Here is a 21,281-nt window from a genome sequence, read left to right as displayed (position 1 = left end):
CGGACGCGCGGCTTCCACCCCCTCCCCTCTCACGGGCTCTCCCCTCCCCGGTGGCGGCCGCGGCCCGACCCTCTGCAAGGCGATGGCCCGGGCCCCGAGCGCGGGCTAGCGTGCCTGGGTGCCCGGCCATGGGCTGTATCGGCTCTCGGAGCCCGGCGGGTCAGGGTAAGAGGCGGAGGCCGGGCCGGTGCTGGGGAGTCTGGCTGCGGCTGCCCGGTGCGCGGGCCGCGGGGGGGGGGGGGGGGGGGCCTTGAGGAGGGGGCTGGTGTTGGGAGAGGGAGGAGCCTGCACTGGGGAGGCGGGCCCGGCAAGAGGAGGGAGCGGGCCGAGCCGGGAGGGGGCTTAGCCGACTCGGGCTCGCTCCTAAAGGCCTGCTGCCTGCCTCTGGGCTTTGCGGGGTGGACTCGTGGGCTTTCCGCCTGACTCCCCACCGCTGAGGGTGGCAGGAGGCGCACAGCCTAGAGAGGGGCTGGTCAACCCTCTCCAGCCCGTGGCGACTGGCCTTGCACGCCCACTCACGATTACCCCCCTCTGCCTACATCTCTCCTCTCACTGTCCTGGGAGTGGCCCTGTGCTGGGAACCTGCCTCTCCGAGCTGTGTCTCAACCCCCTTCAGGAGGTAGTCTGGAAACGCTGGCCATGCTCCCTACCACGGAGTTTTTGACTAAACTTGTTACCTGCTTTAGAGTCTGCAGGTTGATGAAGTGGACCGCGGCCCCATTTGGGGGCACCTGTGAGCACCTGATCACCTCTCACCTCTTAAAACTGTTTTAGTTCCCTTACCCTACTCCCAACGGAAACAAAAATCACCCTACCCTGTGGAGGGAAACAGGAGCCCAAGGGAGGCTATCAAGGCATCCTTCCCACAACTGCTGATCCCTGCTTGGGCCTTGGTTCCCACAGATGGTGGTGCACGCTGGGGCCTGGCCGTAGTTCTAGTGTCTGAGGTGGGCCAGCCTACTTAACTCCAGTGTCATGGATTTCTCCATGCCTTAGGCCAGGCAGGAGCTTGTGACATTGAGGGCTGGGTTTGGAATGGGTCCTGGGCTTTCAGGGCAGGCGGTCAGTCACACAGGCCTTAGTATGTGTGGTACTTGGGGTTCTTTGGAGCTAAGACTCTAGCTGAGATTTGTACTTTACTTGGGTTCACATGAGGAATTCTGGGACTTGTAGTCCTAAATTAATCTCATGACTTTTGAAGCTGAGAAGCAGCAGGCTGCTCTGATTCCTCTGGCCCTGCTAAGGCTTAGAGTTCAGGAAGCCATCCCTCCTTTAGTCAGGAGAGTTTGGCTGACCTCATGACTAGCCTCAAGAGCCCTGATTAGGTACCAGCTGGCAGCCAGGGATGGCCTGTAACCTTGTGTCTTCCTTCTGGTTGGTAGCATTTCTGGGGACCACCAGCTGGCTGAGGCTCAGGGACAGAGACGGCTGCTCCAGCTAAAGGTCAGTTGTTATGTACATTGCCTGTTGGCACTGTCTAGGGGATGAGCCTCATCTCCCTGAGCTCCAGAGAGCTCAGCTGGGCCCTGGCACTCCCACCTCCTCAAAGCCATGAGGCAGAAGTGTTCTCCTTATGTGACTAGGCACAGGTTCCAAGTGGGGAGGGGACTGGCTCAGCATCCGGAGCCAAAATAGGAACAGAACTGGGAGCTGAGCCTGGAGCAGTTCTGGGCTTTTGGTTCTCCGCATCAACACAGCCAGCATGCCTATGATTTCTGTGCTGGGCAAAATGTTTCTGTGGCAGCGTGAAGGGCCTGGAGGACGATGGACTTGTCAGACAAGTCGCAGAGGTGAGATCAGGGACGCAGATGTGATTTGGGAGGTGATGGGAAGCTGAGGAATAGGATGCTTATGTGGCAAGAGGAAAATTACTCTGGCTTAGATTTTGGGAACCAGGCTGAAATAGGAGCAACCAAGTTGGGGCCAAACAGGGCATTAAGAAAAAGCCTTAGGGGACTGGGGCGAAAGTCAGAAAAAATCACGGGTTTGTCAGAAAAGAAGAGTAAAGGGCTGCGCACAAGCTGTGGCTGGCGAGAGGAAGGAACCAGAGCAAGGCTGTAAAGGGTCCAAGTTGTTGGTGGTGATGGTGGTGGAAGACTGTGGTGTGCTTTCCAAGAGGAATGGGTAGGCTGAGAAACCTGAGAAAATTCCGAATTTATCAGAGATTAGGTTTCATACCTAGGGCTTTGATGACACGATATATCTTGAGGAGGATGGTGAGGAGTGGCTGCCACCAAAGGGCCCCGGAGGCCTGAAGTTCAGGGCTGTGGGATGGGGGCTTTCAGACTTGCGGAGCGCTCCAGGTGGATGCTTATATTCTGGGAGGTGGGGGAGGTGGTATGGAGAAATGGAACGGCAACCCCGGATGAAAATGGGGATCTCGGCAGAAGTGCGAGCCCCGCTGAAAAGCCTTCCCCCACCCCTCAGTGGCCTCGGATCCGGCGTGGGCTGTGGAGTGGATCGAACTTCCTCGGGGCCTCTCTCTATCTTCCTTGGGATCTGCTCGGACCCTCCGAGGCTGGAGCCGGTCCTCCCGCCCTTCCTCAGTGGACAGCCAGGACTTGCCAGAGGTGCTGGGCCCCTGGTTTTGGTAGTGGGGAGGGTGTGCCGCACCCCGCTTCGCCAGCCTACTCCTGGCTCCCTTTTCCTGCGAGCGAGCGGAGGCGCTATCCGGCCGGCGGGGCCCCAAGGCCGCCCCCATGCCGGTCTGCTCTGCTTGGCGCTGTGCCAGCGGGCGGGCTTTCTTGCGCCTTGGGCCCTGACGTCAGCGCATCCCGGGCCGTATCCCTGGAGACCCTGTTGCATGGTGATGGGTTGCCAGGGAGACATACACCTTTTCTCTGGGCCTGGGCCGCAGCTGCGTGAGCGCAGGCAAGGATGGCGGTGGCTGGGGGGAGTGATGGGTGGGAGGGGGGCGAGTCAGGAAACACCCACCAGGTGCTCCTCCCCCCAGGCCTGGCCAGAAGCTGCCGGCACCACCCTGGGGGCGCTGTCAGCCAGGTACTGAAGGGGAGGGACAGGGTGGGCCTGAGGTCAAGGGGCAGGTGGAGTCCCTCTTCTGAGGGGTGGGAACGTAACGGAGGAGAGCTAGGCAATGCCGAGGAGGGGGCGTGTGCCTCTGACTTCATTCATTCATTGAGGGAAACGTTTCCCCGGGCTGCCAAGGAGCGCTGAGCCAGGGGTAGGGTGGAGGTAGGAACCCAGGTGAATCAGACTCAGGCTTTGCCATCCCAAGATCCCTCAGGAGAGATGCAAGGGCATCGCTGAGGTGGGGCTGCAGGCATCCAAGAGGACACAGAGAGAAACTGGACTGAAAACGTAATGGGAGGTGGCACTTGAGGGTCAGGCCTTAAATGGTAGGGAGCATTTTGTCAGGCAAGGATGGCATTCTTCGCCCAGGGGAAAGCTGCGTTCCTTTGCCTGGAGGGAAGGTGGGGAAGTGGACTTTTACTGGGCAGAGGAGATCAGTGGTGGATTCCAAGCAGGCCTGGAAGGAGGCCGGGGCCTCACGGAGTGGGTTCCTTCAGTGCCTGACTGTGAAGCTTGCGCTTCACTGGGCCTTGGAGGAGTCCAGGAAAGATTTTAAATAGGGACATATTGTGAGCAGTTGCACTCCAGGAAAATTATTTGTTTACATTTATACTTTGCCTCATTCATTCAGCCTATGTATTTTGAGCGATTACTGTGTACCAGGCGCTATGTTAAACACAAGGGTGCAGCAGTGACCAAGAGAGACCAAATTCCTCAAAGAGCTAAAGATCAACAAGAAATAAGGAAACACAGGAAATAGACCATAATGACACACACAGGGTACGTCGATTGAGGATGGTGACTTGTTACAGACTACAGAGGGAGGATGGACTACTGGTAGGGTGGCCAGGAAGGCCCTCTGAGAGAGTAATATTTCAGCCAAGACCCCAAAGATGAGAAAGAGCCAGACAGTCATGGGAAGGGGGACACTTACATACACAACATTCTGGGCTGAGAAAACAGTGTGTTCCAAGTCTCAGCGTGAGTTGGAACTTGGGGGACCACCACTTGTGCTAATCTGGGCAAGGGGCACTGAGGGCTTGCCCTTGAGGAAGGGCAGTGGCAGTGGGAGTGGAATGGTTGAGGGTACTATAAGAGACAGTTTGGCGATGGAATCATTAGGTCTTAACACCAGATACGGGTAAGCAAGATAGGGGAGAGCTGAGGTTTGGAGCCAGGCTGAATGGGCGAATGGTGGGGTGATGCAAAGTCAGGAAGTCGGAAGCAGGGCCAGATGTGGGGAGAAGGTGTTGGGCTCGGTTTTGGTCATGCTGTAGGCTCTAGAAACAGCTAGAATGGGGGTCAGAAGACTGAGAGGAGGAGAGGGGCAAGGGAGAGAGGACCTGAAGGGAAGTCCCTCTTCCCATACCCTTGTCCCCTCCTCCTTGCTGTTCTCAAAGGCCCCACTCCATTTACTTGCCAACCTGCTTCCCTCCCCTCTGCAAGCTGGGACGGTGGAGGGTTAGCTGCAGTTCTGCTTCTTTGGGCCTGATGGAGTCTCTGTTGCTCCCTGGGAGGACACAGTTTGCTGATCCTGGCTTCTTACCCTCTTACATATCCCAGCAGCCACTGGGACATCTGAGATGCTCTGGCATCTCTTCTCGGCTCCCACATCCGCTTGATGCCTTGGGTGGAGTACGGGCATCTGGGGGACACTGCTGTCAGAGGGGCACTCACCCTCTGATGCTGTCACCCAAGGTGAATGTTGGAGACACAGTCGCGATGCTGCCCAAGTCCCGAAGAGCCCTAACTATCCAGGAGATTGCTGCGCTGGCCAGATCCTCCCTGCATGGTATGCACCCTCTCCCGTGCCTCTGGCCATTTGGTCCTTTCTTTGCCCTTTTGCACATGCCCTTGGGGACTGGATCCTGTGAGCTCTTGCTGGGATCTCCCTTTTCCTCTCTTTCTCAGATGAATCCCAGCCTCCTCCTCCCACCCAAGGGCACATGTGGACCCTACCACTTCCCTCCCAGATGCTCCCTGGTCTTTCCCCTTACCAGCTTTCCTCACTCTGGCCCACCTTCAGGTATTTCCCAGGTAGTGAAGGACCACGTGACCAAGCCCACTGCCATGGCCCAGGGCCGAGTGGCTCACCTCATTGAGTGGAAGGGCTGGAGCAAGCCAAGTGACTCGCCCGCTGCCCTAGAATCAGCCTTTTCCTCCTATTCAGACCTCAGTGAGGGTGAACAAGAGGCTCGCTTTGCAGCAGGTGGGTTTATCAGGGATGCTCGTGTGCCTCTCCTTGGGCCTGATGTGGGGGTTGGAGTCTTTCTACACCCCTGTGTCTACCCTCTCCTGTGTCCAAGCTGAGCCCTAGTCTTAGTTCATCCTCTCTGCTAAACGAATTCTGTGTCCTTCCTCTCAGGAGTGGCCGAGCAATTCGCCATTGCAGAAGCCAAGCTCCGGGCATGGTCATCAGTGGATGGGGAGGACTCCACCGATGAATCCTATGATGAGGACTTTGCTGGGGGAACTGACTCAGGTGAGGGGACATCCCATTGCTAGTGCTGCCAGCTGGGCTGGAACTGCCTGATAGGCCTTGTGATTCAGAGCTTGGCCTTTGTTTTGGAAGGGGAGATCCAGAATGTCCTCAAGCTGTGGAAGGGGAGAGGAGAGGGACAGACTCTGTCCAGGCAGTCCTTGACATTCAAGGGGCAGGTGGGCTATCTACGCTTGTGGGTGGGCAGTCAGCAGTTGGAAATGGAGTGGTTCCTCTTTCACAGGTGCTGAGCCTTCTCTGCCTGTCTGTGCAGTTGGGCTTTGCAGTCCTGAAAAAAAAAAATGCCCAGGGCTTCCCTGGTGGCGCAGTGGTTGAGAGTCTGCCTGCCGATGCAGGGGACACGGGTTCGTGCCCCGGTCTGGGAAGATCCCACATGCCGCGGAGCGGCTAGGCCCGTGAGCCATGGCAGCTGAGCCTGCGCATCCGGAGCCTGTGCTCCACAACGGGAGAGGCCACAACAGTGAGAGGCCCATGTACCACCAAAAAAAAAAAAAAAAAAAAGGCCCAGAGACCTCACTGATACGTTCTCAGCAGCTGCTCTCTGAGAGGGTCCGCTTCTGGCTGGCTGTGGCAGCGCAGAGGAGCCGCAGTGCAGCAGCACAGCTCCTCACAGGGCTGGGGCCCCAGGCAAACAGGAAGGCTTGCTGGGCCTGGACTGCCCACAGGGCCGCTGGCTCCAGCTCAGCATCCTTGCCTTCCAGCCAAGGCCTGCCTGTGGACCTTTCTCTGGGCCAGGGCATGCAGAGGGGACCCTGCGGGGGGCCGTGCAGCTGTGCAGAGGCCCTCCTTTCATCTTCCATTCTCTGAACCACATGGCTGACTTTCTCTGTAGCTTCTGGGCTCAAACCTCACAGGCCACCTTCCCCCCCCCCCCCCTTTGCCTTTGAAGATCATTGCCTCCACCCGCCCCGACCCCTCCAGCTAATTAACAAGTTCTCCAAGGTGGGCAATACATTAGAGCAGATTGGAGACTGCTGCTGTGGTCTAGAGGGGACTGATTTGGACGCCTGAACCACAAGCGTTTTTGTTTAATTGAGTTCCAGGCTTGCTTTGACTCCTGGTATAATGATAATAACTAACATTTATCCAAGGCCACTACTAGCCTATGTGGAATCTTTGTGCAAATTAGAAAAAGGCATGTCTTTATCTGGTGGGCACAGACCCATGCTAGAGCATGTTGCTTGGTGGGTAGAGTGAGTGCTGAATTTCAGCCCTCACTCACTGCCTTGGACAGGCTCCCCTCGTGCAGTGAACTACCTGCACCATGTATGGTATCCCTGTATATTTTGTTTCATATGGTGTACCAGAGTCTGTTGTTCTCTCAAGAACCCTGTAAATTTATAACCCCCAATTCACCATTAAGGGAATCTAGGCACTGAGAGGTTAAGTGACTTGCTCCAAGTTACTCAGCTCCTGTGAGGGTGGAGCTGAGAGGATGCGGCTTCCATTCCAGGTTGGCCAATTGAAGTGGGGCTAGCAGGGCTGTCTTCTTTCTCTCCCCCTGCAGACATGACTGGGCAGCTGCCCCTGGGGCCCCACCTCCAGGACCTCTTCACCGGCCACCGATTCTCCCGGCCTATGCGCCAGGGCTCCGTGGAACCCGAGAGCGACTGCTCGCAGACCGTGTCCCCAGAGACCCTGTGCTCTAGTCTGTGCAGCCTGGAGGACGGGCTGTTGGGCTCCCCGGCCCGCCTGGCTTCCCAGCTGCTGGGCGACGAGCTGCTCCTCGCCAAACTGCCCCACAGCCGGGAAAGTGCCTTCCGCAGCCTGGGCCCATTGGAGGCCCAGGACTCGCTCTACAACTCGCCCCTCACAGAGTCCTGCCTTTCTCCTGCTGAGGAGGAGCCAGCCCCCTGCAAGGACTGCCAGCCGCTCTGCCTGCCGCCAGCGAGCAGCTGGGAACGGCAGCGGCAAGCCTCTGACGTAGCTTCTTCTGGGGTGGTGTCCTTAGACGAGGATGAGGTGGAGCCAGAGGAACAGTGACCCAAATCATGCCCGGTGGTGGCATGTGTCCCCTGGCCACTGCTGGGGGCAGAGCCTCTGTGCCCAAGCACGGGCGAGGCTTCCAGCAGAGCTCCAAAGCCTGGAGGGCTCCTGGGAGCACTCACTCCTCCATTGTGTGTTTGCATGAAAGTGTTCAGAGGAGGCAGGGGCCAGGCTGGGGGCGCATGTCCTGCCCCCACTCCTGGGGTTTGCCGGGGGTTGCCCGGGGCCCCTGGGGCATGGCTACAGCTGTGGCAGACAGTGATGTTCATGTTCTTAAATCAAAACCACCACGTGCACATTTCCCCCTTGGGTGATGTGAACCCCTATGGGGGCAGCTGTGACTGGCCTGTGTGGGGTGGAGCGGGAGGGAGCCCTGCCTCCCCACCCCCTCCCCCTGCCTCTCCTCTGCTTCTCTCCTCACCTCCGAGTCCATGTGTAGTGCTTGACAGAATTGCCCCCGCCCGGGGTGGGGGGTGGCTCTGACCCTCCTGGAGCCTCTGGATTGAGCTGTCCCCCCAAGGGCCCCTCGCCCAGCTGGGCTCATGCTGTGCTTCACCTGTCCATCATCTCTAAATCTTCTTTTTCCTAAAGAGGGGTCTTGGTCTGTTCTTTCAGTCGGATCTTCTCTGGGAGGCACTGGAATGATGAAGGCCTGTACTCTCGGCCCTTTCCCTGGCCCCCCTGGCGGGGTCTGGGCCCTTTCCCAGCTACTTGTAGGACGTGTGGGCAGGGTCCCGGTGGCTCTCAGCCCGGGGGCTGCCCCATTCACTCAACAGTTCTCTTTAGGGTGGAGCTGGAAGACGGGATGGCTCTGGTTGCCACGGAGCCGTGATTTGGATGTTCTTCCAGAGAGGGCCACGAGGGGGCCACACAGGTGGCCGGGCAGCTGCCAGCAGGAATGGTGCCAACGAGTGACAGTCATGAGGGAGCGTCTCTCCTTGGGGAGGAAAGAGGGTAGTGCCTTTCTTGGCTGAACAAAAGGCCAAAGCTACCTTACTGGGGGACTGCGCCCCAACCAGGGTGTTGATGAGCAAGCGGTGGTGGCGGCCTCTGCAGACCCTGCATTCCACGGACAGCAGGCTCTGGAGTTTTATGGCTGTCGGGGGGGGGGGGGTGGGGGTGGGGGGGGGTGGGGGGGGTGGGGTGGCTGCTGCTGAATGTGGAGCCTCATAGGCTTTGGCAGGTGAGAGGGCCCAAGGTAAGAACAGGAGCCGGTGGGCACAAGCATTCTACATAGAAGTGGCTCATTAGGTGTTTATTTTGTTCTATTTAAGAATTTGTTTTATTAAATTAATATAAAAATCTTTGTAAATCTCTATGTACATCTGGTCACGGGAGGTTCCAGTATAAACCCATATTAGTTCTACCCCTTCCCTCAAAGGGGGAGCAGGGGTCAAGTGAACCCACCCCCACCCTGTCAGGGCAGTGCTGACCTTCCTGCCCTTGGAACATTTGCTGCAGGTGGGCACTGGGTCAGATTTCAGGTAGGATGAGCCAGGAGATGCTAGCACCCCAGGTCTGGAAGCGGGGCTGGAACTCCTGTTTTCCCAAGGCAGAAGGAACAGGAGAGCTGCAGGATCTGGGTCGACAGCCATGGCCACTGCCATCCCAGGCCACCCCTTGAGGGGATCACTGGCACTTGTCGTCGCTGTCAGAAGGACTGCCCTCCCGGGGGAGGCCGTGGCGGGAGCGGGGCCCCCAGAGTGCATGCACCTCAGTGGTCTCTGTGTCACTGCTGCTGGTGGCACTGTCTCGGAAGCTGGCAAGGGGCGGCCGGACTTTCACACCCTGTGCTGTGACAGAGCCCTCAATAGCCTTCCGGAGCTGGAAAGGTGAGAGGATCAGATGTGTGGACTCGGAGCTCCCTGCTCAGACTCCTCCCCAGCACTTCCCCAGGTGGCTGGACATAAGCCTCTGAGCCTTTTTGGAAGTGGTCACTATCATCTCACCTCCTTTAGGGTGACAATTCCAATGAGTCTGCCAATACTGGTGACGTAAGCATGGTCCACTCCCAGCAGTGAGAAGATGGTGTGAGTCTGTGGGGTGGGGAGAAAACACATTGGACTTGATGTGTGAGGGGACAGCTCTAGATTATAGGCCAGAGGGACCCAGAACAAGGTGGTGGGGGGCAGTAGAAGGGGTGAGGATGGATGGTGAGGAAGGGGACAGAACCACTGGAGGAAAAAGAACAATAGAATGTTTCTGTAACCAGGCCTCAGAAACTTGATAGTGGGAATCTTTATGTTGCTTACATTGATGGAGCAAGGGACAGAGGAAGCCTTCTTTGTCCCACGTTAGAAAGGAGGACAGAAGAGAGAACAACTGTTGAAATACGACATCAGATGATTGGCCAGGCACTGGGCTAGGTCTTTCCTACATTAACATTTAATTTCAGTAGTGTCCTGAGAAGTAAGTATGATACCCATTCTACAGGAGAGGCAACATGAAGGTCAGAGCTGAAGTGACTCGCTCAAGGTCACCAGGAAGAAGTGGCCTTGCAGCCCCAGCTCACTTTTCATCACATTATAGAAGGAGGAAGCACAGCACCAGTCATCCCATGCAGCTGTCCAATTAGTCATGGACCAAAGTTCCACACGCACCCCACTCCCCCTTAGGGGTATTGGCCCTGAATCCTCTGCCCCTAACTCACCTCTGCGGCTGATACATGCTTCCCATTGGCTCTCGGCTGGCCAGTTTTGGTACCCCTCCAATCTTGGCCTGCAGCACTCTACATCTCTCAAACAGTTTGCCTTTTCTGGGGCCCAAGTAGCATCCCGGGTCCTTTTGAGATGTAGCTTGCAGTCCAGAAGGACAACAGTCACGCCCATCCCCCCATATTTTTCTTGCCTCGGGCCCTCCCCCCAGGCTTTCGAATGTAATCACCAAGGGTTCAGAAATTGTCAGGCAGTTCCCCTTGTGCTCTAAGTGGATTTTCTTGGGCCAGATGTCTTGAAAACCACTCTACTGACTCAGCAGTTCCTGGAATTTTTGGCCCATCATTTATCGCACTGTTTTGAGTTTACTTGTAAGCGTTTTGGCTTGATATTTGAATCAAAATGGGCATTAATAACCCAGCTTCCTGAGTACCACTTACTCAGAACTCACTGTTATCATCTTAACACTTTAAAAATGTTTTATTATACAGTGCTAAATTCTCCATCTAAGACATGACAGTAATTATAAAAGGAGATAGATAGAAGTTCAGTTTTAGAATACACTTTTCTGTGCTCCTTCCATGCCTACGTCATAACTGTCATGTGGTTAGCAAGTTCCTCCTATCTAACTTGAATCCTATGTGCTACAAGTTATCTTTAATTTCTTCATAAGACTTCAGAGGGAAACATATCGTTATATTTCCTGTTTCAATAATCCCTTAGCCTTGCCTTATCATTTAATAATCCCTCTCAGCTTCTCCCAAGGATCCTATTAAATAGTTCCCATTGATTTTCTGTTCTCCACCATCCTAATCAGAGTGAGCTTCTGGCAGACTATATGCTTTTTAGATTTCCAAACCACTTGTCCCACTAAGCCTTACTGATTGACTTTCTGAACATCCTGGCCATTCCCCCCAACCTCCTCACCATCCTCGCCAGACAGGGCTGCAACATCCTAATGGGTTCTGCTTTCTGCCTCCCTTCCCTCCAACTTGGCTCTGCCATACTAAGAGCTTTCTCAAACTTGAGTTAGACCCCAGACTCCCCAGAATGGCCCATTAAGACCCTTCCCAAACTCACCTCAGCCTGTCTTTCCAGCCTCAGATGCCGCCAGCCACCCCAGCTTCCAGCCTCAGATAATCACTCATCCTTTTCTGAGAACATCCATTTCTTCCACGCTTCAGCCCTTCCCTCACGACACCATCTTTTAAAGTCTCCTGTTGGTCACCTCTCAGTATAAGTAGTAGCAGTAATTCCTAACATGTATCGAATACTTACTATGTGCTGGGCACTGTTCTAAGTGCTTCACATGTTATCAACTTTAATCCTCAGAAAAACCTATGTTGGCACAACGATCCCATTTTATAGAGAAGGAAAGTGAGGCACAGAGGCTAAGAAATGTGACAAGGTTTCGGGTTCAGCCCACTGGCACTCTAGCTTCCCCCCTCCACCCACTGCTGCTCTGCAGGCGGCCCTGAATGAATGAGGCACTCTGATGGTACGGGGACGTACAGTGGCACAGGTTCCTAAATAGTCTCCAGTGTATTCCTCTTCCCTCTGCATGTTCCTTTCCTGGACTTCACGGGGCTACTACTTACTGACTCCTCAGGCCTACAAGGACATTTTGAATTCTCATCTTGTATGTTCTTATCACTTTCAGTTCTTTATACTTTTGTTAGTTGATTCCTCAAAGGCTTCATTTCTTCCTCTGATTTTTAAGTTTGCAACAAACACCTACTTTGTTCTTTTTCATTTTCATTTAATTAGACACCAGGGAGCCCACTGGAGGGCCCATACTTCTTGGGCTTGGAAACAGTGAATTGACAGGGAGAGAGTCAGTTTTGCCTTCCGAAAGAATCCTGGGATTGGGGCCAGGAAATCTGGCCTCTGGGCCTGACTCTGCTATATTGACTCGGGCAAGTAACCTCCTCACTGCCTCAGCTTCCCTGTGTATTAACATGGTTAAATCCATAGGCTTTTGGGTCAGACCATCTTGGATTCCAGCCCTAGTTCTGCTACTTACTAGCTGTGTAACCTTGGCCAACCTGCTTAACCTCTCTGAATCTCAATGTCCTCATAAAAACTAGAATAGAGGGGCTTCCCTGGTGGCGCAGTGGTTGGGAGTCCGCCTGCCGATGCAGGGGACGTGGGTTCGTGCCCCAGTCTGGGAAGATCCCACGTGCCGCAGGGCGGCTGGGCCCGTGACCATGGCCGATGAGCCTGCGCGTCCGGAGCCTGTGCTCCGCAACGGGAGAGGTCACGACAGTGAGAGGCCCGCGTACCACCAAAAAGACAAAAAAACAAAACAAAACAAAAAAACTAGAATAGAAAAACTAGAATATCACAATACCCATCTTACAGGGTGGTTGTGAGGATTAAATTAAACATGTGAAGAGCTTAGCCCACTGCCTGGCATGTAGCAGGCACTAAAAAAAAACACGTCAGCGTTATCATCGTCATCGTGTGATGTCTGGAGATTAAGTAAGGTGATAGAAACGCTTTAGAGGTCTTAGGAAGAAAGGCTTTAAATAAAAGCCAAATGTATTATTCACAGGCCTATCTTCTTTTTTTCTTGCAATTGCACTGCAGTTCCCCACTCATCTTGATCCGAGGTCTTCACCCAAAGGCTTATACGTTCCTTTATTACCTTTTGCTTTTTTGCTTTTGTCCCCTGTTCTTCCTGCCCTGCTTGTCTGCACTAGGCTGGCTCTTGGGCACAGTTTGTGTCTAAGCTAGCTGCCCAAGCTGCAGACCTCGGGAAAATTCCTCCTCTTCCCCCGTCTAATGTGCTCAGAGGCTTGCACGTTAAATCTGTCAACAGTTTAGCTAAACCCCCCTGGTTTTTGCCCAAGCAGCCTGCTGGGTGTGCCTGTACTCCCTGCCTTCGCTCAGAGGCCTGAAGGTGCCCAATGATGCCGGCTGCGCCATTCTTGGGGGGCCCGAGGCAGTCCTGCAAAGACAGCCCCTGCCCTCTGTTAGCGTCAGCCTCACCCACCGCCAACCTGTCTGCACTCCAGTTTTCTCGGCATTTATGCAGGCCATTGTGCCCTTCTGCTGAGCTATCTTCCTGTGTCTCTACCAGTTTTCCTTTGGCCTACACTGAGTCAGACTTTCTGGGGTCTGACATTCCAAGCCCCCCACTAGGCACTTCTCATCTTTGTTTATCTCTTCTCTGCAGTGTCCCCAATCCTACTTGGATGTTTGTTCGCTTGTTTATTAGATTTTCTTATCCTGCCTATTTCTCACCCATTTTTTTCAGCGTGGGTGTATCAGCCTTGTCAGGCGCTGGCAGCCTCCTGCCTAGCTCCGACTCTAGGAGGTCAGAGGCCTTCTGGCTTCCACCCAGCTCCAGCCCTGTCTTTGTTGCCGCTTTGGTCCAGAGTTCCCTGGGGGCAAGGCTGAGCAGAAGAAAAATGATGCTTGGCTTCACCATAGGCAGGAAGAGGCTAAGGGGCCCTGCTCCTGGCCTCCCATCGTTTGAAGCAATGTGTTTGAAAAACATCTTAGCACAGAGCCCACTCTCTCCTGTCTCTTTTTTCCCCACTGGCTTGAGTCCAAACTTGTAGGAGGACTTAGCTCCCCACCCTGTGCTCCTGAGAGCCCAGGCGGCCCCGGGCCTCTGGCCCTACCTTGTGCAAAGAGGTCCGCTCCACCAGCTGGAAGGGGGCAGGGTCAATTTTGCAGTCGCTGAAGTTGACAGGTTCATCTAGTTGCTGCTCCTCCCACTCTAGAATCTGAGGGGACAAGACTAGGAGGGTTAGGGAGAAAGTACCAAAAGCTGCTCTCACCTCCTTGAAAGCTGGCCTTTTTCCTATCCCATGGTCCCTCCCATGGGGACAGCAGCCAACATGATGACTGAACACGCTCAGGAAGAAGAGTCCAGAGTCCAGTCACACCTTACCTCCTCAGGGGTCATCTCGCCTTCCAGGTCCGAGTCACTCTAGGAGAGAGGAAGGAAGGTTGGCAGCTAGGGGCTTGGGGGAGGTGGTGTATCTCACCAGCTCAGGGGAAGCTTACCCTGCCTAGAGCCCGGCCCTCCCTGTCTAGTGCTCCTGAGCTGCAGGAAGAGAGGGAGCACTTACCGCCAAGGAAATTCGGACCCGCTTCGGCTTGCGTTTGTCACATTTTTCCGACTTCTCCAACTTTGTTAGCGCCAAACCAGAGAGAAGAGGAGTTGATGTTATAGGGAGGAGGGAGGTGAGGGAAAGTGGTGGGGCTGGGAGGAAGGGCACAATGCAGGGACAGCTGATATCCAGGAGGGACGAAGGGCAGGGAGAGTGGAGGCAGGCACTGCAGGGTTAACGGACAGGTGGTCTCAGCGTCAGAGAGAGAGCTGGAGAGAAAGAGCCAGATGGAGAGGCTCTAACCACTCACCTCTGAAGCAGGCTCGGGGGGCGGACTGCCACAGAAGAGGCTTCTGAGGGCGATGCCTGCCTGCTCCATGTTCCCTGTGTTCCCAAACACAAGGCCCTGAGGGCAATGTCATTCTTGCTGGAGAGGATCAGGAGAGGTGAGGAGGGCAAGGGGAGAGGCATCCTGGTTCTGCTCCTGGCCCATCTGGGCAGCCTCTTAGCTGGGATGTGCTCCAGTAAAAAGGTTGGGCAGGGACCCTAATGCATCTCCGGGGCTGGTCTCTGGCTCCGTCGTGCTAGCAGATGGGCTCACCTGTGGGACTCTCCTTGAGGTTCATGGTGTTGCTGGGCCCCCTCTTGAGAGCAGGCTTCAGGGGCTTGTGAGTCTCCCCCCGTGCTGCAGGGAAGCCCGAGTCTTCTGTGTTCACCTGCACAGGCAGGAAGGGGTTGGGGAGCCCATGGCCTTGGACCACCTCTAAGTCACCCTCCCAAACAGTCTACACAATGACATTTAGGAAGTCTGGGTGCCCCTGCCATGGGGCTTCTCCCCTCACCTGGAAGAGGAGGGAGGTCTCAGGGCTGGGGGGACTCTCCTGATCGGAGGGGGAAGAGGTCCGGGCAGCTCGATGCTCCTGCATGTACTGCCGCCGGCGGGCTGGGCTCAGCTGAGCCCCCAGCAATGCCACCACCTGTGAGCACTCGATGGAGCCCAGGAGGATCATGGACTCTGGAGAGAGCAGGTGGGAGGACTCAGGAGCTGGGCTGAGGCCCTCCTACCCCCCTGACCTTCTCTCACACCCAGTGTGGGGCCTTGGACACAAACCACACTCCCGAGGGAAACCCTGGCTGGGTGTGCTAGCTTACTGCCTTTGGAACCAAGGAGACTGGTCCTGAGCTCCTGCCCCTCCCCCTTCCTGAGCAGCGACCCAGGCAGATGACCCTAGCACCTGGGCCCTCTCCTGGTCTCACCAGGGGACTCTACTAGGGCCAGCACGCGGCCCTTGGTCCTGTGCAGTGCCAACCGCAGGTCCCGGAAGGTGCAGCTGAGGGCCACGTGGGGAACATCCCGCACCATGATGTCCTCCACTCGCACCCGGTACTGCCTGAGAGCAGAGAGAGGCACGTGGTTTGCCATCAGCATGGGGAGGGTAGCCCGGAGCACTACTATCCCAGGGCCGTGAAGAAGGCCCCAGAGCCTATGGGGACAAGGGCTAAGGGCCGAGGTGTACCTACTGCCTTGTTCTGATGGGGTGGGTAGCCATGGCTCCCCCAGGGAGTGGACAAGGGCAGCTCTGGCCAGGAGGGAGCAGGGTGGCTGGTCTCCCAGCCTCACTGGCTGAAGACCTTGCTGGAGGTGGGTGGGAGGGAGTCCTACGGTGGCTTCTGCCCCTCAACCGCTCCCCCCCTTGTCACCCAGTCCTCCATACTGGTGGCGGCCCCAGCCCAGCTCGGGCAGATAGGGCAGTTTCTTGATTCGGATGATGCTGTCATAGAGCGAGGGCTGTAGGCTCTGGGCAACGGCGTTGGCCAGGATGACGGCGATCATAACAGGCAGGATGTGGGCGATCTGGCCTGTGAGCTCGAACACGATCACGGCCGTGGACACTGTGTGTGTCACTGCTCCTGCCAGCGCAGCCGCCCCTGGGGACAGCCACCCTCAGTCTCCTCAGGGTGCCCAGGCCCCAGATGACGCCACCCGCCAGTCCTGTAGGGACCCTCTGGGCTGCCCAGTACAATCCTGGGGAGTGGGCTTCTGCTGCCGAGAGAAGCCTGGTTTCTGCCAGCAGGGGGCGCCAGAGCCTCTGGCCCTGTGGCCCAGCCAGGGGTTTTCCAAGACAGCGGGGGACCTGCAGCACTCACCCACCACTGCATAGCCTCCAGGCACGATCCGGTAAGTGCTGCCGTCTGTGTGAATCCCGTCTGGGAACCAGGCAGCCATGCTTTCGCCCACCAGACGCCCAAATGCTGCTCCTTCAGGGAGGGGGGTGGGAATTGAAACAGGTAGTGGAGGGGGTGGGCAGGGACACTAGGAAGAGAGAGGGTCAGAGGGTAGGGGAGGGGGCCGGTGGGTCATTCAGTGCAGGGGACTGCGCTGCGGGGGTGGGGGCAGGGGCAGGTACTGGACCAAAACCCGCTCCCAGGCAGACAGGGGACAGCCAGGGGGCAGCCAGAGGGTGCAGGCTGGGAGAACAGCAGCTGAGGACTCACCAATAACAAAGACAGGCATGAAGGCCCCGCAGGGCACTGGGATGGTGGTGGCCAGTGCAGACATCCAGAACTGCAGGCAGGAGGTCGTTCAAACAGGTAGAGGCACCTCCAGGCCCCAGGCAGCTCCCAGCTCCACCCCAGAAGCCTACCTTGCTTATCAGTCAGGCACAAACTTCCCAGCTATCTTGGAATCCCCCAGAGGTGAAGGAAAGGAGGACTCAGGCACCAGGTGGCTTGGGTTCAAATCCTCACCCTGCCATCTAGCTGTGTGACTTTGGGCCAGTTACTTAGCCTCTTTGTGCCTCGACTTCCCATCTTTAAACAGGGGTACTGATAGTACCTTTCTCACAGCACTGTGGTGAGGCTTAAAGGAGTTAACATACGGAAAGCGCTTAGAACAGTGCCCTGCACCTAGTAAGCTTATGTTGGCTATACATATGTAAGGAGCCCCACCTTCATGAGAATGAAGATGACCAGGGTGAGGAAAACGTTGGCGCGTGGTGGGTTCCAGGCCTGTGAGGTTCCGGGTGGCTCAAGCTCCTCCATCAGGCCCTGGCGGACCCACGTCCGGTTGTCAAACAGGGTGACCAGTGTCTCTTTCTGTGAGAGCTGTAGGTGAACAGGGTGCCTCAGGCTGGGGGACAGACAGGATGAAGGAAAGGGGCCCACAGGAGAGCAGGGACTGTTGGCTTTAGAAGGGATGCATCCCAAGAGAAAGTACAAGTTCCTGTTCTGCCTGGGGTTACCTGTCCGGCCATGAACTGTCCAAAGCCAGGGGGGAAGGTCAGAGTAGAGATGAGCAGGGTCACCAGAGCCGGGAAGAGCAGGCGTCTAGAGATGTAGATTTCATAGCATCAAATACTTACTACAGACTGGTGATAGGCTTGGGTGCCCTCACATACCTCAGGGCTGAGGTCACAGCAGGGCCTTGGCTCTTACATAAAAGCACACAGTTCTGAAAGAAGGCCCCCTTTGCCATCCATGATACGACGTCTCTGAGGGTGATGGCCATCCAGGGTTATAATGAACCCAAATGCCTTTCTGTTGGCTCCTGACTCCCTAAGTGGGTAGCACCAGCAGAATATTCATCCCCCCAGCCCTCTTTGGACACCTCTAAGCCGTGACGCCTCCCCTCACGCTCAAGTTTCTTCTGCCTCTGTCTGATTCTCCGAGGTGACTTAACAGGGAAGGTCACACAACATATACTCCAATAAAGAGGTTAAAAAAAAAAAGAGTGAAGGTCGGTGTTGGGGGAAGCCGGGGTCACTCATGAAGTTGACCCAAGGTGCCAAAGGGGGCAGGTTCAGTTGGTTGCCCCTTCCCTGAAGGACGTCAGTCCCAACAGAAGTCATGTCTCAGGCCTCCCCACTCCCAATCCTCAGGGCCACAACTGAGAGAGCTGTGCTCCATGAGGGAAGAACTAAGACCCAAACATTCTCCAGGGAGCATTGCTATCTGGGCCAGGCCAAGAGCCTACAGGAAGCCTTAGCCTTTGATCCAAAATACCCTCTGCCACTGACTAAAAATCCCAAAGTGCCAATTTTCAGGTAATTCAAATAAAAGTCAAAACGTTCAGTCTGGAAAACACCACTGAGTGCCTGTTTTTGACTGGGCCACTACCTACCATCTCACCTGTCACCCCCCTTCCCCCAGGCCACGACCCTCACACAACCCAAAGTGCCCCAGAATCAACTCACTTCTTCATGAGGAAACGGTTGATGGTCTTCTGCTTCCTCATCACCTGGACAATCTTCCGGTTCAGGTAGACAAAGAGCGCTCCCCCGAAGCCACTTGCAATACTGGAGAGGAGGGAACAAGCACCTGGGTGAAAGGAGGTCTCCCCTCTCGTACCTCCTCCTCTCTGACCCGCCTCAGCTCCCTCGGCTCCTCACCCAATGACAGCAAAGGCCGGCAGCTCCTGGAGGTCGAAGGGGAAGTCAAGCCGGAACCGGGTTTTGAAGAGAGCCGTAATGGTCTCTGAAGGGAAGCAGAGTAGCAGAGGGAGGTGGCTGTAGCCTTGGAGGTCCCCACCTGAGCCATTTCAGGGCTCCTCTCATGCCCCAGGTCCCCCCACCTTCATCACGGTTCCAGACTGCCAAGACCCGGAAGATGAAGGCACTGAAGGTGGCGGCAAAGAAGCCCCGCCAGTAGTTCCGCACAGCGAAGAAGGTAGAGGTGACCTCGATGCTGAAGAGCACACCTGCGGGGGCGGGGTGTGGGCAAGGAGAGCGCCCCTTGAGGCCTGGGCCTGGCCTATCGTCTCAGACCCAAGGGCAGGGCTGGGGCTGACCTGACTGCCCACCTCCAATGGGTGCCGCAAAGCAGCAGCCCACTCCCACGGCACAGGCGGCGGCCAGCATCTCTGTGTTCCGGGATTCGTTCTGGCGAGAGTGATGGAAAGGGGAGTCGGCGTCAGTGCGGGCTCAGCAGCCCATCCCTCCCCTCTGCCTTCTCCCAAGGTCCCCCTTACCTCATAGATGCCCCCAAACAGGGAGAGGAACTTGCTGAGGAGAGCAGCACACATGCTTGCAATATGCACAAAAGGGCCCTGGGAGGTGGGGGCAGGTGGTGAGTGGGGAAGGGGCACACCCTGACCTTGGCCTGGCTTCTTCCTCCACTTGATGGACTCCTTTATTCCCCAACCTGCACTTACCTCTTTGCCGAGGGGCATCCCACTGCCGAGGGCACAGGTCAGCCCAATAACCTTAGCTACGAAGGTCTTGAGGGTGAGGTATTCCTTGAGCACCACTCCCCGCAAGATGGTCTTCATCTCGGGGATGCCGGACCCTGGAAAGGCACAATCCCAGGACAGTCATTTGATGTGCCGGTTTCAGGAGGTCCCATCTCCACCCTCTCTTTCTCTTCTATTGTACCGACAGCCTGAGGAGCCAGGATCTGTGTGAATCCAGCAGAGAAAGTGATGAGGACGACGGGGTAGGTGACCCAGGCCAGATACTGGAGTAAGAGGTTAGTGTTCAAGCCCCGGGACATCCACTGCTGAGCTGTGGGGAGACGATGTGCCATTGGAGCTCTGAAGCGCACACCCAGTCCCCTCCTGGCCACTGGACATACTGGTGTGACAAGGTGTCCCAGGGAATATCACACAGAGCACAGGCACAAGGGGTAGGGAGGGGGCTAGAGGGCATGCACGGAGACAAAGATCACTATAGGTAAGAGGGTCAGTTGAACAGGCGTGGCAACAAGTTGTGGCCTATGGGAGTGGCAGTGATTATGCCTGAAGATGGGGCACTCAGGCTGGCCGGGGGAAGTGGTCAATGGACAAGTGTGGCATAAAGGAGGCAGGTTGGTTCTCCCTAGCCCTTCCCCACCAGCCCTTGTCCTCACCCTGCAGGCAGGCAGCGATGGCATAGTCCATGGCCCAGCTGACCAGTGCCATGAGGAGCCCCAGCAGGACCAGGAAGATCCAGTCTTCACCAACCCTGGACACTAGGAACTTATGGCAGTGTACAGTACAGACTGGGAGCAGGGAAGGGAAGAAGGGGAGGCTGGCACCAAAGTGCTCCTACCCCTGTCCCCCCGCCCCCCACAGGCAGCTCTAATGGTCTCGGACCCCCTCAGCACAGCACAGCCAAGTCCCCTGTCCCAACCCAGGTCTCACTACGGCATCGGGTGCAACGGCTCTGTCCGTATTCCAGAAGCTCTGGGGCAGCCCGAGGGGAAGGTGGACCCCTCCAGGCCTCGGGCCCTCCCAGACGGATCCGAGCAGCTTCCTCTTTGGCAAAGGCCCCAAGGTCCTGAGTATACCGGCCATACATCTGAGAAACAGGGAAGATGGGGGTCAGCAGACATGGGCCGAGTGGGGATGGAGGGAGGGCTCCCGGGGCCTCAACTCCCCTTCTCCCAGTCCCCACATTATATACCCCTTCTTGAACCCACACTTCCCACTTGGGCTTGGGGTGTGGGAACAATGCACACTGCAGATCGTGGGGGCTGTCCTGGCTGGAGTGATGGGGACAGCCACGGTACAGGGACACAGCTCTGGGGGTGGCAGAATAATCGGTCCCCTTCTCACAAGCCTGGGGAGGCATGGAGCACTGAGGAGGAGTGGGAGGGAAGGCCCCAGAGGAGGAAACGATGGAAAAACCTACGGCAGTCTGCAAGTGGGAGGAGGGAAGGCCAGAGAATAGGGGATGGTCAAGGGCATATGGGTAACAATAAGGGCCTCATGGAACGGGGGCAGCTGTGTTGGGCCTAGGAATAGGCGGGGCCCCAATCCTTATCACGTTCCTGCTGGGCCTCTGGCTTGGAACCGCCTCAGCTGCACCCTCCCACCCACCCTAATCCCCTTGTCCCCATTCTCTACACCCACCCCCCACCAGCCTGCCAGCCCAGCTGGGAGTGGAAAGCCTCTCTGGATGGGGAGAGAGTGCTTGGTGGCCTCAGCCCCATTCTGGAGCTGCCCTGAGACCAGTGGTGGGTTGGGGGATAGCAGAAGCTGATGGCTGGAGTGTGACCGTGAATGCTGGGGTGATGGGATCCGAGAGTGGCTGAGCAGTGGCTAGACCTGCCAAGCTGGGTGTGTGTTGGGGG

General features: G+C 56.4%; 2 protein-coding genes across 2 annotated transcripts in view; one reads left to right on the top strand and one right to left on the bottom strand.

Moving 5' to 3' along the window:
• Positions 1–1,702: 1,702 nt before the first annotated feature.
• Positions 1,703–7,513, top strand: FAM131A (family with sequence similarity 131 member A; the record flags this gene model as incomplete). Its single annotated transcript, XM_082839016.1, has 6 exons — positions 1,703–1,790; positions 2,428–2,570; positions 4,729–4,822; positions 5,057–5,239; positions 5,396–5,512; positions 7,038–7,513. 6 exons carry the CDS (start codon positions 1,703–1,705, stop codon positions 7,511–7,513), a joined length of 1,101 nt encoding a protein of 366 aa, XP_082695142.1.
• Positions 7,514–9,145: 1,632 nt separating this feature from the next.
• CLCN2 (chloride voltage-gated channel 2) overlaps positions 9,146–21,281 on the bottom strand; it is a gene marked incomplete at both ends in the record, with an annotated part of 12,847 nt that continues 711 nt past the window's right edge. Inside the window, 23 exons of the mRNA XM_082839933.1 lie at positions 9,146–9,340; positions 9,466–9,552; positions 13,800–13,904; positions 14,072–14,110; positions 14,253–14,306; positions 14,545–14,618; positions 14,836–14,950; positions 15,077–15,249; positions 15,492–15,625; positions 15,950–16,163; positions 16,383–16,493; positions 16,731–16,800; positions 17,184–17,339; positions 17,477–17,561; positions 18,428–18,529; positions 18,623–18,707; positions 18,805–18,930; positions 19,033–19,111; positions 19,201–19,278; positions 19,384–19,517; positions 19,604–19,732; positions 20,076–20,207; positions 20,350–20,506. Of these exons, the coding sequence (XP_082696059.1) occupies positions 9,146–9,340; positions 9,466–9,552; positions 13,800–13,904; positions 14,072–14,110; positions 14,253–14,306; positions 14,545–14,618; positions 14,836–14,950; positions 15,077–15,249; positions 15,492–15,625; positions 15,950–16,163; positions 16,383–16,493; positions 16,731–16,800; positions 17,184–17,339; positions 17,477–17,561; positions 18,428–18,529; positions 18,623–18,707; positions 18,805–18,930; positions 19,033–19,111; positions 19,201–19,278; positions 19,384–19,517; positions 19,604–19,732; positions 20,076–20,207; positions 20,350–20,506 (2,634 nt within the window). The remainder of the gene's footprint in view (positions 9,341–9,465; positions 9,553–13,799; positions 13,905–14,071; positions 14,111–14,252; positions 14,307–14,544; positions 14,619–14,835; positions 14,951–15,076; positions 15,250–15,491; positions 15,626–15,949; positions 16,164–16,382; positions 16,494–16,730; positions 16,801–17,183; positions 17,340–17,476; positions 17,562–18,427; positions 18,530–18,622; positions 18,708–18,804; positions 18,931–19,032; positions 19,112–19,200; positions 19,279–19,383; positions 19,518–19,603; positions 19,733–20,075; positions 20,208–20,349; positions 20,507–21,281) is intronic.

Source organism: Leucopleurus acutus, assembly GCF_964270905.1.
Source record: "Leucopleurus acutus genome assembly, chromosome: 5".
Classification (NCBI taxonomy): domain Eukaryota; kingdom Metazoa; phylum Chordata; class Mammalia; order Artiodactyla; family Delphinidae; genus Leucopleurus; species Leucopleurus acutus.
The sequence above is the reverse complement of the archived record's forward strand: the minus strand, read 5'-3'. Positions and strand labels throughout refer to the sequence as shown.